The following is a 15588-nucleotide window of genomic DNA, read 5'->3' on the forward strand; positions in this document are numbered from 1 at the left end:
TACCTCAAATTAACTGGTACACCACAATGGCGACAAGGATGGGATCCATGCAACAAAGACGTATATAAACAACTGAGCGACATCGAAACAAAGGAGACAGTGCTAATGTGAGTAACGCCCCATCTCAAACCTAACGAATGCCTCGCATCGGGAAAATTGAAGAGTTCAATCAGAAATCGGAATCATGGTCTTCGTACATCGAAAGGATCGATGTGTCCTTCTCTGCGAACAACATTGCGGAATCAAAGCGAGCCAATGTTCTTCTCTCTATCGTCGGACGAGAAATGTACGGACTAATACGTAACTTGGCGGCACCTACCAAACCAAGCACGAAGATGTACGCACAGATTGTTCAACTGGTGCAGAACTATATCGACCCGATGCCCAATGAAACGGTTCAACGCTACAAACTCCATCACCAGAAGTAGCTGGAATCCGAAACCATCGCAGACTACATAGCTGCGCTCAAACAGCTTTCACCGCAATGCAACTTCGGTGTTTCCCTCAACGACCGCATTCGAGACAAGCTCATTGACGGCTTTAAGGACGGAATTCTCAAAAAGCTGCTGGCTGAACCGACCCTGACATTCAAGGAAGCAATGGATCTTGCCACTTAGATGGAGGTAGCCATGAAGGATGCAAAGGAAGTAAGGAGCGAGACCGAGCCCCAACAACATGTCAATCACTTGGCGCAAGGGCGTAAATACAAGACTTCACTTCCGAAAAAGGCAAGCAAGGGAAAAGGAAAATCTCGCACAAGCAGGACCCCATGTCACTGTTGCGGCAAAACCAATCACGACCCTCAAAACTGCTTTGCAAGGAACAATACTTGTAAAATATGCGGAAGAACAGGACACTTCCAAATGGTTTGCCGTGACAGGAAACAAGATTTACAAGACTCAAGAAGAAAGGACAAGCCAAACTTCGCCAACCATGTCACTACACAGAACTCGGGAGACGAAACTCCGTTTTATTTCATAGACTCAAGCTACCCGAAACCCATCACAGTAGCTGTGGAGATTTGCAACAATCCTCTTCAGATGGAGATTGACACAGGCTCACCCGTGACTGTGATCAACCTGGAGACGTTTCAAGAAATTCTTCCAAACATCCAGTTGAAACCTTTGGGAATAACGCTGAAGCCGTACACCGGCAAGCCCATTGTTCCAGAGGGAATGGTTCAAGTGGAGATGCGGTACAACAGGCAAGTCAAGCGTCATGAAATCCAAGTGGTGAAGAATGGGGGACCCCCATCAGAAGTGTCTTTACCAGTCACGCCTTCACCAACTGCAGGGTGAAGCCCTCTACAGTAGAGTACCTAGTGCTCAGCCATCTCATCCCCCCTCCACTCATTATGTCTATCTCCTGAGCTCCATACTTCCTAATATCTGCAAAACTTGATCCTGCCCTGGTCCTAAAAAACAAAGACCTCTCCAAGAATTTCTTCCCTCGAGTGTTCATTGGAACTATCTGTACGTTCCCAAGGCTGGTGTAGTCGGCATACCGATTTTATTTCCTGGAGCCCCCCTAATGTTGCCCACAAGTTTCGCAATCAGTTTCCTAGTCCCCTTTTTCTGCTTTGTGCCGGCACTCCTCATGCAAATATACCTAAATACTCTTTGTGCCTGTCACCCCTCATCCATTTCCTTCAGTCAATCCTCAAATTCCATCTTATTACTAGCTTTCCTGCCTTCGAATAATGTCAATCCCAAGTTGCCTTGTACCCCTTAATTTGGAGCTTTGCCATGTGCCCCCAAAGCCAAAGCACATTATACTGCCCAGAGCCAACTCCTCTACGCCAAGTAGTTAACATCTAACCTTCCTTGCTTGAACGTCCGTGCTGTGTTCCAAATATTACCCAAATAGATCCGAGTTGCTCTGGCAGGTCGTTTCACGTGACAACACAGATAGAATAACACTGGATGTGGGTAGACTTTCGAATGCCAAGGTACAAAACCCTTACCCTGGAGTAATATTGAGTAAATTTTGTAACACGGCCCCAGTTTCATGCACAGGGCTGCATCCCAAAAAGTAAAGCAGGCATCATGACCCCTTCTCAAGTTTCTTTCACCACTCCATATCCAGTGTAGCTCCACACTGCCCTGTTCTTCATTACAGTGACATTCCTGTTGCCTCTACCAGTTGTACTATATTTTTCATGCTCACTAAAGTATTCTGTACCTTTGTCTCTCCATAGCCATAGGCGTAGACTTCGGAGGGGCATCGGGGCTCGTGCCCCCCCTCGTAAGATCGGGGGGGGGGGCGGCCATCATTCTTACCGAGACGCTGTTTACGTGCCAAGTAACAAGCTTCTATAGTAGTGGCACGTAAACAAAATAACGCCCACGTTGCCTTTATTGACAAAATACATGGGAAATGGAATCCCAGCTTGCTTTCGTTAGCTTCAATCTCCAGTTTTGGCGAAAAAACAACACCCCCCCCCCCGGAGAACTTCTCAGCCTGTCCCCTCCCCTCCCCTCCCCTCCCCTCCCCTCCCCTCCCCTCCCCTCCCCCCCCCCCCCCCCCCCCCCCTGGGAAAATGGAAAGTCCATACCGCTGTCCATAGCCCTAGGTGTTTTTGAATATCTGCTTTCTGAAGCATAAATTCTTGGATCTTAAGCTCTTCAGCCCTGTAACTGTTCAAAATTATGATCGCCAACTTGTTGCTACTGAATTCTAGATCTAACCTATCCCTCTCTGTACCACAGATTTTCATGGATCCCTGCAAACTCATTATGCTGCCAGCCATTAGCAAAACAGTGCAATCCACTTATAACGACAACGACACCAAGCACATAGCCAGGATTTTGTTTCGAAGGAAGGGGGGGGTGATGGGGGGGGCCGCCCATGACAAAATGCTATATGAGAGAGGGGAGAGGAGGTCCCAGCAAAATGAAAGATTTCATGGGGGGGTCCGGGCCCCATGGGACTCCTCCCTGGCTACGTGCCTGGCTACGTGCCACATATAACAATGCACCGCTTATAACGATCAGTTTCTAGAGGACCATGTATTTTAGGTGGGGGTATCCAGTCCAGATACAATGATAATCAGTTATAATGACTGCATTTTCGGATTTTCTCATTATTGTTATAACTGGATTGCACTGTACATCACCTTCATACACTAGCCCTGTAAAGAGTACTCAACCTTTTGACGCTGCCTATAACGCAACAAAAAAAAGCCATAGCCACCTTTCTCTAGCCTCATACAATGTGAACAGTAACGGCAACGAATGGCATCCGTGTATGAAACCTTAAGCTATCTCTATCTCTGTACCATTTTTATATTTCCTTTCCATATTATCACTAATTTTTAAAAGGAAGCCGGAGAGGCTCTTGAAAGAATGAGTTAGAAATAAATTCTAGCGTATTTTTGTCCTGTGATTTTTTACATCACAAGCATTTGACCCGAATATCTCAATAGATGCAAGAAAAACCGAAAACCAACCGCTGGCAGTGACGTCATACCCAGAGGTTTCAGCTGCCTTGCGCTGTCGCTTGTGAGGGAATGGGTGTAGCGTTTCTGACTGCTCGGGCAAAGCTTGCGGGAAGCGCAGAAATGTTGAGATCTCTATAATACGTCATGATTCCCTCCTCGCGCCGAATTTGACAGGGAGGGGGGGGCCTCAGTGGTATTTTGAAAGTGCTGTTTTGGCTACTTGGCACATCAATCTGAACTATAATTTTGATATTTGTAATCCTGGAGGCTAATAAAGACAATTTAAGTGTTTTTTCTCAAATACAAAACCAGTTCAGTTTCGCTATAAGAGGTTCAGTATTCCTTCCTCAGTATGACCTACAGATCGCTTTGAATCACAAAGTTGTAAGCTCCCCTGACAGGCATAAATGACAGCCAAAGCAGTCTCTTTATTTTTTCTGCAATTTTACTATACTATGTTAATGGGATACTGAACCAAAATTTGAATTCTGCAATATAAGGCTGCAGAAGCGTTGAATAGGATTCTACAAACTCCAAAACATCACTCATACATCGATATCTCAAACGGATGGCCGTATTTTTGGAAAAGAAGGGCGCGATCAAGCAAGGTATGTGACGTCACAACTCTGGAACAGTTGAGAATGAGGGGAAGCAGCCTCGCTCCTCACCTCCTCACTTCGGTTCAGCTGCTGGAGGAAACAAAGCGAAGAGGAGAGAGAATAAGAATTGCAATGTCACATGCCCCGTCGGCCTCACTGGCCGTGTTGAATCGCGCACTTTATTTTTTAAATATACGGCCATCTGTTAGGGGTGTTGCTATATGAGTGATGTTTTTGGGTTTTGTAGCGTCTTGCCTTTTGCTCCAGTCTAGTTTTGTGAGCTCCAAATTTTTGTTCAGCATCCCTTTAAAAAAAGAAATAGAAAAAAAAAAAGGAAATTTCTTTTACGAAATGTAAGACATCGGGTTTTAGTCTAGAGTTTTATTACCTCCGAACCTTCATCTTTTATGTTTAAAATATTACAACCGGATATAGGCACAAATTTCGTCACACATCTAAAGTACTTCTGGCGAGCCAAAAAGGCATAAATTGGAGGCAGTTTCGTGTGTGCAGTTCTTAAAATTGTGGCGTTGCCCGTCATCACATTTATTTTGTGAACCAGGACTAATCGTCTCCTCTTCGTCACATTCTCAGTGATGTGATTGGTCAGAGTCATTTTGGAGCCCCTTTTGGAGCAGCCAGAAGTCCATTTCGGAGCAGCAAAAATAACTTTTGTAGCATAAGCACACACTTTGTTTTCCTTCATACCACTGCAAATGTTATGTTAAGATTAGTGTGTTGGCTTATCGAACTGAAAGACAATAGGGAGTTTTAGCAGAACGTTCTGATACTTCCAATAACGATACCCGATGACGATAGGTTCCTGGAGCATTAAGTATTGTTATGGGAGTTATTAAGACAATCTACTAAAACTTCCTAACGAAGCAAAAAATATGGTAGCAAGATGCTGATTGGTGTAAGACAGTGTGAACTGCAGTGCACAGTTATTTTTGATACAGAATCAAGTATAAAGCAAATATTACATTCTGCTGGAATAATGTTAAAATAGTTTACTGCATCCATATTGATGTTTTGTTCACATTCTGAAGGTTCTAATAAAACTGCCATTCTTAATTAAATCAGACAAATAACTAAGGTTCTGTATTTCGCTGTGGACACCAAACAATTTTATATCTAGAACTTATAATAACAAACATCGGCATGTGAATGATAAATATGTGCCTTGTTAAAAATACCCGCAAAATTCGCTAAGGTTGTTTCCAAGCTTCCATCCACTGCTTAGATGATTTAGTTTTAGTGCATCCTTTTGACTGTGCCATCAAACAGATATGAAGCCATATAAATCCTTGCTAATCTCGAATTTGAAAAAGATATCATCAGAATAATGCAGTCGATTATACCATAATATATAATAGCCACGGCTTTATTAAGAAATCGTGTGATGGTCCCGCCCTGGAAGAGTGCTTTCTCCTTATTACACGAGTGAGCTGTAGCAAAGTAAGATACGCAAAATCACGATTCTCATGTTGCAGTTCCTGCTTCAGTGTGTGGCAAGAAGCCCACTCAACGAAGCTAACTGTACCGCCGGAACAGACAATGCACATGACAAATATTGTGAAATTTCCAAGTACTGTCAGCTTTGAATGAACTAAAATCAAAAAGTAGGACAATATTTCATGCTATAACCGAAAGTTCTGAAAATTAGCACAAGCCTACCGTAGAAATCTGGCCGTGTAGCAGAGCCTGGGCTGTTATACTTTAATTATTTTGGTAATACTATCAACCTTTGGCACAATGTTGGCACAAATTTTTCAAATTATGGCAAACTGTAGCAGGGTGAACACTTTGGCGCAGTCTGACACAAACGGCACAGCCATCACAATACTGCATTCTTTGGTATTTTTCATATTTCGCAAAAAGCTGTTAAAAAAATTTGTTTTGACACAAAAAAGAGTTATAACACATCTGTTGTAATATTCCAATGTGTTTTTCTCTTTTTGCAATTTCGGGGCACTTGCACAGTTTGTCCACAGTAATTTTTGTACTTAAAATTGCTATATCACATCTAAATTTGCCATGCATATGCTTTAGGATCTGTAGAATGCAACTATCAAGGTTTGGTTGTAATGTGTTTTTATAGTTATGGAAGCTTAAAGAAATGCTTGTCAGCACATTGAAAATAACTTTCTCGCAATTTCCAATTATTTTAAAATAATAAAGAAGGTAATGCACACAACATTTTTGTTGTTCACAGCACTGAGTGGTTCACAACGAGCGAATTAGCTTAGCATTTTCTGTCACTCCTTGAGTTTTGCTGCCATGCTTCAATTGTGCACAATAACTTTTTTTTATTTTTAATGTGCACCAGACCTACAGCATAAAAACACTAGTCAAATTTGAACACCAGATTTATAAAGACGAGATTAAGCACTATAAACCGTCAAATGTTATTTTAGCTATTGCAAATGAAAAAAAATTGTAATCCCATTGATTTTTTTTTTTTTTTTTTAAGTTTCTTGATAGGATATGCATGTCAGAAAATAAAAATTTCCCGAAAAAGATATAGCTCAAGATTTTCACAATATTTATGTCACAACTAACGAAACATATTTAGAGTTAGAAGCAGATCTGAAACATTGCTTATATGTATTTCGGAAGGCGACCCTAAAAGAACTACTTCTAACTCAAAAGTCTCGTGGCATAAATATTGCGCTTTTCTTTTTGAGGGGAGGTTTGTTCTGCGACACGCATGTTCTATCCAGCCAATTAAAAACATGATTTCTGAGAGTTCAATGTCCCTTTAACCCTTGACAGTCATTGCCATACATGTACAGCGGTGATCACATATTTGAAAGTGCCCGGCCGAAAGCGAAACTGCGCGCACTGCGGGAGATGTTGCCATTTGTTATGTCTTTGGCAAGCTATAAGCCTTATATTCGAACAACATTTTGCTTTGTTCGGATATTTACAGTTCTAAAACTTTTTGTTCTACGCACGTGATGTTCGCTTCGCGTACCGGCCACTCTGGCGGTAGTGTCAATGTGAGCAGTGACTCTTCCGAATCAGACCTACCCCGCTTCTCGGAATTAAATTTGCATGATAATAGCTCATCATCCGACAGAGCAGCTCTGTAAAGTACATCCAGTTAGGGATTGGAAGCCACCGGAATATCGCGGAAGCGGATGCGCCAAAATGAAACCAAATGAAAGAAAAGCGACAACTTTTCGCCTTCTATATTTTAATTTAGTGCTCCTAGACCTGAACGACTTGCAAGTACTATACATGCTCCCGCCAGAGAATTAAGAAGAATGCTGCGCATTGACCCTCTCTTTATACTACTCATTTGGAAACAAAACCCACCCAATGGGAAATGTCTTTTGGAAAAAAAAATGGACCGTCAAAGGGTTAAAGAAAGCAGCACTTTCCATATAATTTCCTCCTTAGTAACCTGTCACAATACAACATAGGAGTCATCCGATAGTGTTCTCTGAAACATAGTTCGAGGAGGCAGCTTGCCAGCCTCTAATCAACACGACGAGCGGATGTCCCAAGGGCGGTACTCACTCTTGGTGCGACAGCTCGCCGGACTGACCCCTCAGCCCCCGCCGCAAGGCCCTTAGCTGAGAGACGTCCTCGGCTAGCTGGAAGTAGTGCAGCTGCAGCTCCGAGCACAGGTCGATGGAAAGGCCCAATGCCGCGTCCAGTTGGTCCAGTAGCTCTTTGGTCATGCAGTAAACAATCATAACAATATGTGCTGTCTCTTTGAAGGCATTCTAAATGCAAAGCATTTAGAATGCCTTCAAAGAAAAGTATCACAGTGATACGTGACTCACTAAGACATATGACATCATAGATTCATATGATGTCATGATGTCACGTGATGCCGTCACATCACTGAGGCTACATGCCACGAACATAAAATTCCCAAGGCTGGCCCTATAGACGCTTTGCAGCAGCTGTGCATGGACGCCGCCGTAACTGACCTTCAGTTTTTGTTTCCTCTTATTCCGTTTATTTCACTTCATCATTACCATAGCAGGCCAGGTTATTGCCATATTAGATTCAACTGTGTCCTTTTCTAAAGCGTCGGCCTTTGTAGAGGATTGTCAACTACCATTTCAGTTGCTCGGCATCTCGATAAGACAAGAGAAGGTCAGCAATGGCAGCTGTAATTTGGTGCGTGTGTAAAGCGTCTATAAATTCTACAAATTTAAAATCTGCTGGTCTCTTTGGTATGTTTAGGGTTTCAGTGTTCTTCGAGTTTATTTTTCATAAAATTCAAAGGCTGTGTATGCAAGTTTTTTTTTTTTGTTTTTCTTTGCCCACGATTCGAATCTTATTGGTGTGTATTTCCACAAGATTCCAAATTCTTCTAACTTGGGAGTTTAATTTGGCAGTGTTCCAATTTTCCCAAAATTCAAAATAAAAATTAATGAAACCCAGACATAAACTTGAGCCGAATTTGCAAAATCTCACCTGTATCGGGTCACACTTCTTCAGCTCGATTTGGCACTGGCTCCCAATGTTTTACGACAAAACTGGCCAATCATTGGCCCATGACCAAACTTCTAAGAGCTAAGAACTGGTCCTAAGAGTACTGTGCATTTAAAAAGTCCTCCCTTCCCACAGCAAGGTGACAGAGGCCATAGTAACACAGAATGTACAGTGCACTGGTTCGCGGTGAAATTGCAGAAATGAACTTAATACGCAAGTTTGACTGCGGAAGGCTGCCGCGACGCATTTCTGCAGGGACCCCATAAGCCTTCAAGTCGAGCTACTACAAACTTTAAAGATAAAAAATTAATTGACGCACCAAAAGACTGTCGTAGCACTCTGGCAACGATGAAATGGCAGCGGATTCCTCAAGAACAGCGCGGTATTTACTATCTATATTATTTGTCCGTAGCACCGTGAATGTGATTTTATCGGATATAACGTATTGTGCCACTATTCAGAGGCCAGCTCTTGTAGTGTCGAGAACCAACCCACAGTTCCAAAATATGCGCAGCAACTAGGCAACTCAAGAATTTGTCGAAATAATAATCGTCCAACCAAATGTATACAGGATTTGTTTGAATTAGCTGAAGGCCTAAAACTCTAGGTCATCCGCATTTGAATTCACGACAGCACAGCCATGTAGCCACGTCACATACCATGTCGGCTTTTCAGGAGAGAGACCAGGTTCTCGACCACCGGTTTTAGAGTCCGCTTAAATGCGAGGCCAGTGAGGGCGATCCAGTGTCTACGAGGAATCCAGAAAAGCAGAGAATGAGCATCACGCCTAGGCACGCCTGCATGCGACACTCTGCCACCAATATTACCATAAAATAAAACAACCTTCCCCAGAAGACTGCATTAATAATCTCTGCTGAGGAATTTGAAAATGTTATTTCAAATTAGCCCGTTTAAGGGATGCTGAACCGAAATCTGGATTCCCCAAAACACGCGGCAAAAGCGCGCAGCGGGATGCTACAAACACCAAAACATCACTAATACAGCGATATCTCGAACGAAACACCATATTTTTCAAAACAGGAGACGCAATTGGCAGAAATGTTGACGTCATGTTTCTCAGAGAAGGAGAAGCAACGGCCTCGCGTCTTCTCCGCCTCGCCGCCTTGAGGGAGCGAAGCGAAAAGAGGAGGAAGCTAGGTATCTTGACGTCACGCGCCTCGTCGGCCTGGTTCAATATCGACCTCTTTTTCCAAAAATACAACCGTCCATTTGAGATATCGCCTTACGAGTAGTGTTGTAGGAATTTTAGCGTCCTGCCTACATCTCCTGCATTGTTTTTTTGAAATCCAAATTTCGGTTCACCATCCCTTTAAATACCGTATGTTGATTGTATTTTTCTCGTCACAGGAAGTTATAACTAGTGTTGACTGTTTAGATTTATCTTTTGTACTATTGGAGTGTAGAGTGTTTCAATTACAGTCTTTAATTTATTCTTTTTATGCACTTACTGTAGGCCCAAAGGGCAGTATTCCTTTTGGTTCTTTTTTACTTTCTATCGTATATTTCACAGAACTTCTACCCCCCCCATCTGTCACAGCCCCCGTCAGGGGGTGAACAGTATTTATAAATAAATAAATAAATAAATAAAAATTTCCCTTACAGTCGTGGGAAACGTAAGCAACATTGCACTGAAAACACACCTTTTATCGGGGGGAAACTAGTATGCTTTCAAGCGACAGCATCGGTCAAGCCTGGGAGCCGTCTAGGCACTTCTCGTTCCTACACTCGCTTCATGCCCGTTGTTCTGCGCGAGCCGGCCTCTGTTGACATGCCTCAAGTTCCGCAACCTAATTAACTGAATGGGGTGGAGAAAAATTATTGCAAGCTTGACGTGCTAACAGAGCCTGGAGAGCATAGCATGCAAACCACACACACATTATCTGTGTGGTTTGCACTAGGCTCGCCCCACTCTCATCAGCCTTACTCGCAAACCATACGCATCATGTGCAGCTCGTGGTCGACACATTTAAGGTTGAGTACATAGCTGCTATGGCAACACTTGAGCATGCAGCTCGGGTGATGCAATGGTTAGAGCATCGGGTCAATAAGCGAGGAGTCCCGAGTTCGGTGACAGGTGAAGGACAAAATGGTTTTAAACAATTTGGTCCGGTGATCACAAACGGGCACATTATATCTAGGAATCCGTGTTTTCGGAGTTTATTTTTTGCCGAATTCAGAGGGTGTTTGTTGGAGATCATTCCTTGGAAAATTTTGAGTTTATCAGAGTTTAATTTTTTTAATGTTTTCTATTTTTCAAAAATAAAAATACAGTCGCCAACCGATTTTTTGGACGCCAATAATTCGGACTTGTTCGGTATTCCGGACCTAAAGGAGGAACTGTGACCTGCCCGATAGAAATAGTGCATATTTACGACCAATGTTTCGGAAAGCTTGAAGTTTGATTTCTCGAACAAAATCATCGCCAGCAATCAGCGGGGAACACCACAGAGAAGCCGCCATTTTAGATTCTACGTTGGCTGAACATGGATTGGCTTGGTTTGGCCACTTGAGTACTGCTAAGTCCTACCATTAGGTGACGCTATGCTACGGCTTTTTACCTTAACACAATGCATTGAGGTTGCACAGAAAGAGGAGAGGAGCCTAATATGTTGTTTCCTTGACATCGCAAAGGCCTATGATTGTGTTTCCCCTGCCCAGCTTATTGTTAGTCTACAACAGCTTGACATGCCGCCGGAGTGGACAACACTCATCTCCCGCCTATACCATGGCAATACGGTTATGACCCACCTTGATGATGCTCACTCTGAGGGGGTGCTGGTGACAAGGGGCTTACATCAAGGTTGCCCGCTTTCTCCCCTATTGTATATGCTATAAGTATCCACCCTAGAGAAGCAACTTATACAATCAGGACTGGGCTTTTCGCTAGCACATTTGGAGCATGGGGATCGAGTTGACTGGGTACTATTGTGATTGACGTACACGGACAATGTGGTACTGACCGCAGGATCAGTGTTTGAACTGCAAAAGCTTCTTGACATATGCTCCAAGGAGGCTATGGGACTTGGTTTAAAATTTAACACCAGCAAGTCAGTGGTGGTGGTATTTTCGAGCTCCCTCCAGACCACTCTCGATAGCCTTCGTCTTGGAAAGTGCGATGTACCAATTCTCAATTCTTACAAGTACTTGGGCATCACAATGTCAAACAACACAGACTACCTTCAAGGCCATCACACCCGTCTCCGCCAAGCAGCCCTATGAGGAGCAAGTGTTCTCCGTAAGCGAAGCCTCTGGAGTTGCAACAGGTTCATCGTTTCGCGGGAATTGTAGAAAGCAGAAATGGTACCCGGATTAACATTTGCAAATGCAGTGGTGTGTGTCCCAGGAGATGTCCTGGGACACACACCACTGCATTTTTTTTTCCGATTTCGTGGTTTGAAAAATCAGCAGATTAAAAAAACTTGCCTATATTACATCTAAGCGGGCTTAAAAGAGTCGCCAATAGACCTATTGCTAAATTACCCAAGCATCAAGGAGAATGCAGAGATTGGTGTTCCACACGCTGCACATGCTGGCCTCACAAATTGCATCTTGCACGCATGTTCGTCAACACTTTATTTTGGTTATTTACTTTGAATCTTTTATACGGGGAAGGCGTGCGCATGTGGCGCGTGGAACACCAATCCCTGCATTCTCCTTGATGCTTCGTAATTTAGCAAAAGGTCTATAGTGCCTTGCTTCAGGTTACGCCTCTGCTTCCGTTCGGCCACTTTCTATTAGCTTGAGAATCGCTGCCTTCTTCTCTGGTGTTATGGTCAAGTACTTTCTGCACTACAAAAACAGATGAGGCCATGACGTCTAAGCCAGCGTCGTTCGAAAAGACGATAGACTGAGACGAGATGAGAGGCGCAAACCCACGACTGCAGAATAGCGAATGAACCACTGATTGTCATAGTGATCAGGGAGATGAACAAAGCAAAATACTAGCAATGATGATGATAATGATGTGCAGCTAGGTAAAACAAAAGTCAGAGGGCACCTAAGCACTTCTTACGAGACGTGAATGCGAAAGCATGCTGCCCGAGACGCTTGGAATCGCGATGCGCTTGCGCCTCACGCTTTCGAAAGGCTTTGTTCTGTCTCCTAGCGCGTTGCGCCACTGGTCGTTCCGCCCACCGTGTATTCGGAGACTTGACGACAATCGTGGATTTCGCTGCCTGCCTCCTCGCTCGTTGTGCTGTGTTGTTCTGCTCTCTTAGCTCGTCTGCGGTGTACTTCCGTGGACGGGCAGGTTTCGCTACTCCCGAGGTTGCAGCCGCCGACATTGTAGATGCTTGAGGCACCACCATGTTTTTTGGCTTCGACAGGAGTAGACGCAGCCGAGCGCGCTCCACAGTGTTCCTTTTACTCACGCGCTGCCGACGCGGGGCTTGCAGCACCGTGGGGTGGCGTTTTTTGAAACTATGACACGCACCAGCCAATGGGAGCCTCGTTCCTTGAAACTATGACGCACACCAGCCAATGGGAGCCTATCCATCAAATCGCTGCCACAGACAACAGGCTTCGCTCCACTGGGACAGGGGGATATAGATGCCATTTGGCGCACGGCTTCAAAAGCTGATAACACCGATTCACTCTATGGGGCAATTAATGCTTTCACATTAAAAGTTGCAGCATAGCGTCACCTAGCGGTAGGACTTAGCAGTACTCAAGTAGTGCTGCCGGACCAAGCCAATCCATGTGCAGCCAACATGAAATCTAAGATTGGTGGCTTCTCAGCGGTGTTTCCCACTTATCGCTTGCAACAATTTTGTCAGAAAAATCAAACTTTCGGACTTCAACTTTCCGAAACATTGGTCGTGAATATGTAATATTTCTATCAGGCAGGTCACGGTTTCCTCCTTTAGGTCCGAAATATCGAAGAAGTCCGAACATGAGCGTCCAAAAAATCGGTCGGCGACTGTAGCTGTTAGTTGACAAAAACGGTGCAGAATTCAGACCAGGTATTTCACCTTCTTTGTCACAAAGGTGAAAAAGCCATTGCTAAATTCGTAAAGAACTGGTGGATTTTTAAAAAATGCAGAAAAGGCGAGACAGCCATTTTCAGCGGATGATGCTGGAGCTCGGTGCTCTGACCAACTAATTCGCTCTGATTGGAGGATACAGTGGGTAGACCCACTGTGTTTTCCAATCAGAGTTTGGTGCTGTGACATCACTGTACCACTGCACAACGGGAAGCCAAACTTGCTCGCCGTACATGCACGCAATGCAGGTGTCCACAACCTGTTGCTCCATAAAGCAATTACGTGTGGCGGGAACGGGTAACGTTTGTCGTGGCAGCGTTAGACCAGAGAGGTTTCATTTCAGAACATACTTGAGGAGACACTCCAGGGCTGTCACTTCTGTCCAGGGAGGCTTGACTGCAACAACGCGAAGCCTTGATGTTGATTTTTTGCACGGGCATGAAAGTAAGAAAATGTCTGGCGTCACTTCATTCTTTCAGAACACACTTCCATTTCCATCAAACGCCAGGAAAATCTTAGAAAGAACATCCACCCTCCTCCGAGTTTCAAACATTCCTCATTTGGTATGTTTTTAGTGGGATACTAATTAGATGGTACTAGCAGCATGTTGCATAAGCTCCCCTTTTGATTTGATGCTGTCTGTCTCTCTTCCCACCAACGGTGTAGAGTATAGTAGCAACAGCTGCTGCTTCCTAAGGCGCTCCCACGTGCGTTTGTTCATTTACAGTCTAAGCTTGTTATAACAAACTTGATTTTGACCAGGATATCCGTCTGTTGAAAAAGGAGTATATTGTGTGCAGGTATGAAGTTGAGTCAATGGTATGCAGAGGAAAACCAACCGAAGTTCACAACTTGGTATGTTATATTTAAACGTCTGTTGTAACCAGGTATGTTGTAATGAGCTTAGACTGTAAGTATATATTATCCAGGAGCCCTATTTAAAAGGTGTGCTTTTGTCAAGGTCAAGCGTAGATCACTGAAGGTAGGGAGGGGCAGATCACATTTGTGAGCACAATTTGCCACTATTTTACTGCCTACTCATCCACTTGCCTTTCCTGCAGAGTAGTGCAAATCGTGAAATTTCCACTCAAATCAAATTTGAATCAAAGAGTGCTGAACAGTAACCACAAAGTTGAATGTCAAAATGAACACTGAATACCCAAAGTTTTATGTGCAATGCACAAAAAAAATAAAACAAAAAAGCTCAACCCTCTAGCATGGAAGGTTGGTCGTAAATGTAAAGAAACAAATCTGAGTATGTGGCCTTTGAAGCCCCGTAAAATCCTCAAGACAAAATGCTTGTCCATCGCTGTTCACATTAAACCACCCGGATGTTCATCAATTTCGAAATATCTGAGGCGACTATTTCCTCAACAGGAAGGTACCTAATATAGTGGCTTCGTCTTCGGGCATTTTTCACAGATATGGTTCCTTAAAGGGACACTGACAGGGTATTTATGCTCGCCGAGGTTTTTAGTTGTACGTGACATATGAGAGCTCAACTACCCAGAACAGAATTTGCGGCTCGAAATTCGGTTTCTTCCCGCCCGAAAACCGCCGATCAAGAACTGGCCGGTTCGAGTCTCGCTCACTCTCTTTTCCGCGGTCACGGGCCGTTTTCTAAGGTATCGATGCGACCACCAAATTTAATCAAAGTCGTGGGTCACTGAAGGCACACACTCAATATTAAAAATAGAAAAAAATATGAAACCCATTTTTTGTGGCTTCTAAAAAGCTGCAAATACGTTGATTGAAAAAAAAGTTTCACAGACAACCGGAAGCATTCTGTGCGTGCGTCGTTTCGCGTATCGTGGGACTCGCAGGGACGCGATGGCAGCGGACGACGGGCGTGGGACCTCTATTTCAGAACTGTCGTTCGCGGTACCGGAGAATTTTGTCTGCCTTTAAAAGAGAAATTTGGGACTGATCAAAAGAATTGGTCTTCATCCCGTACGACACGCCCGACCACCAAGCCGATTTGCACGAAGACGTCGCCGAGCCGTCGCTCCCTTCTCGTGGCTGAAGACATCGCTCGCGCAAACGTCAAGCACGACGTGTCTACTTCGAGTTGAATATGCACGCGTACGATTTC

At 44.0% G+C, this 15588-nt stretch overlaps 1 protein-coding gene across 2 annotated transcripts in view; it reads right to left on the reverse strand.

Moving 5' to 3' along the window:
- The window catches only part of LOC8027966, a 100535-nt gene that overhangs the window by 50549 nt on the left and 34398 nt on the right, over positions 1-15588 (reverse strand). For both annotated transcript variants that reach the window (XM_029987616.3, XM_029987615.3), the window contains exons 11-13: positions 13847-13909; positions 9153-9241; positions 7564-7717 (exon numbers count right to left, since the gene is read on the reverse strand). In XM_029987616.3, the coding sequence (XP_029843476.3) occupies positions 7564-7717; positions 9153-9241; positions 13847-13909 (306 nt within the window). The remainder of the gene's footprint in view (positions 1-7563; positions 7718-9152; positions 9242-13846; positions 13910-15588) is intronic.

This window comes from Ixodes scapularis, unplaced genomic scaffold (genome assembly GCF_016920785.2).
Source record: "Ixodes scapularis isolate PalLabHiFi unplaced genomic scaffold, ASM1692078v2 PGA_scaffold3__209_contigs__length_174095766, whole genome shotgun sequence".
Taxonomy (NCBI): domain Eukaryota; kingdom Metazoa; phylum Arthropoda; class Arachnida; order Ixodida; family Ixodidae; genus Ixodes; species Ixodes scapularis.